General features: G+C 53.1%; 1 protein-coding gene across 1 annotated transcript in view; it reads right to left on the bottom strand.

Moving 5' to 3' along the window:
- GCM2 (glial cells missing homolog 2) overlaps positions 1-185 on the bottom strand; it is a 5,207-nt gene extending 5,022 nt beyond the window's left edge. The window contains exon 1 of the mRNA XM_009273728.1: positions 31-185. Within this exon, the coding sequence (XP_009272003.1) occupies positions 31-185 (155 nt within the window). The remainder of the gene's footprint in view (positions 1-30) is intronic.
- Positions 186-804: the final 619 nt, after the last annotated feature.

An 804-nucleotide genomic window follows, 5' to 3' on the forward strand; every position in this document is an offset into this window, starting at 1 on the left:
TACCCCCCAAGCGGGCTCCGCTGCGGTTACCTGGAGGTGGGGGGCGGCCGAAGGGGCCTTGCTCGAATCCCCCTCCCCCAGCACCGGGGGCCGCGACCTCCGCATACTTGAGCGGGGTCTGGAAGTCCGAACCGGCAGTAGCCGGGCTCTGCCGCTCCTTCCCGCGGGTGCGGAGGGGCGCCCATCGCCGGGCGCATCCCTGCCCCGTCGGGATGCCGCTAACCTTTGATTTCGAGAGCGGCTTGGAGCTGCCCGCAGCTTGAAGAGCCCCCGGGGGGGAGTCAAAGGGGCTGTACGAATAACCTGCTCTTCCTAAATACACGCGTACACCTGCTCTTTAGATGCAGACGTAAACGAATTAAGTGTATTAAGCGCGTTATCCCTTCACGCAGTGCTCCATGGCACAAGGTTTAAAACGCAAAACCAGAGTCAGTGCCGTGTTATTGATCAGCGTACTTTAACTTATTAGGAAGTTACAGGTAGCATTTTCTACCTTCTTCTTTTAAGAAAAAATAGCCGATGAGGCTTTTCTGGGGAAAAAAAATTCTTTTAGTTCTGGGAAACAAAAAGACAAGTATGCATAATATTATAGAGATTGACTCGTTGAATGGCTAGTGCTGTTATAATCCTTTAAACGATCCCACCTGTTCTGACGGATTTTCGCATTCGCTTCCATCCCCTCTGGTCCCCTCTAAAAATTTAGTGACCTTTATCTTAGTTTTGCAAAATAAAAACCAGCCTGTAGCAGAAAACGCCGCCTACGGTCTGTGGCCCCAACCCGCCGCCCCCCTCCCAACAGAGAGG

Source organism: Aptenodytes forsteri, unplaced genomic scaffold (assembly GCF_000699145.1).
Source record: "Aptenodytes forsteri isolate BGI_AS27 unplaced genomic scaffold, ASM69914v1 Scaffold63, whole genome shotgun sequence".
In the NCBI taxonomy this organism is placed as follows: Eukaryota; Metazoa; Chordata; class Aves; order Sphenisciformes; family Spheniscidae; genus Aptenodytes; species Aptenodytes forsteri.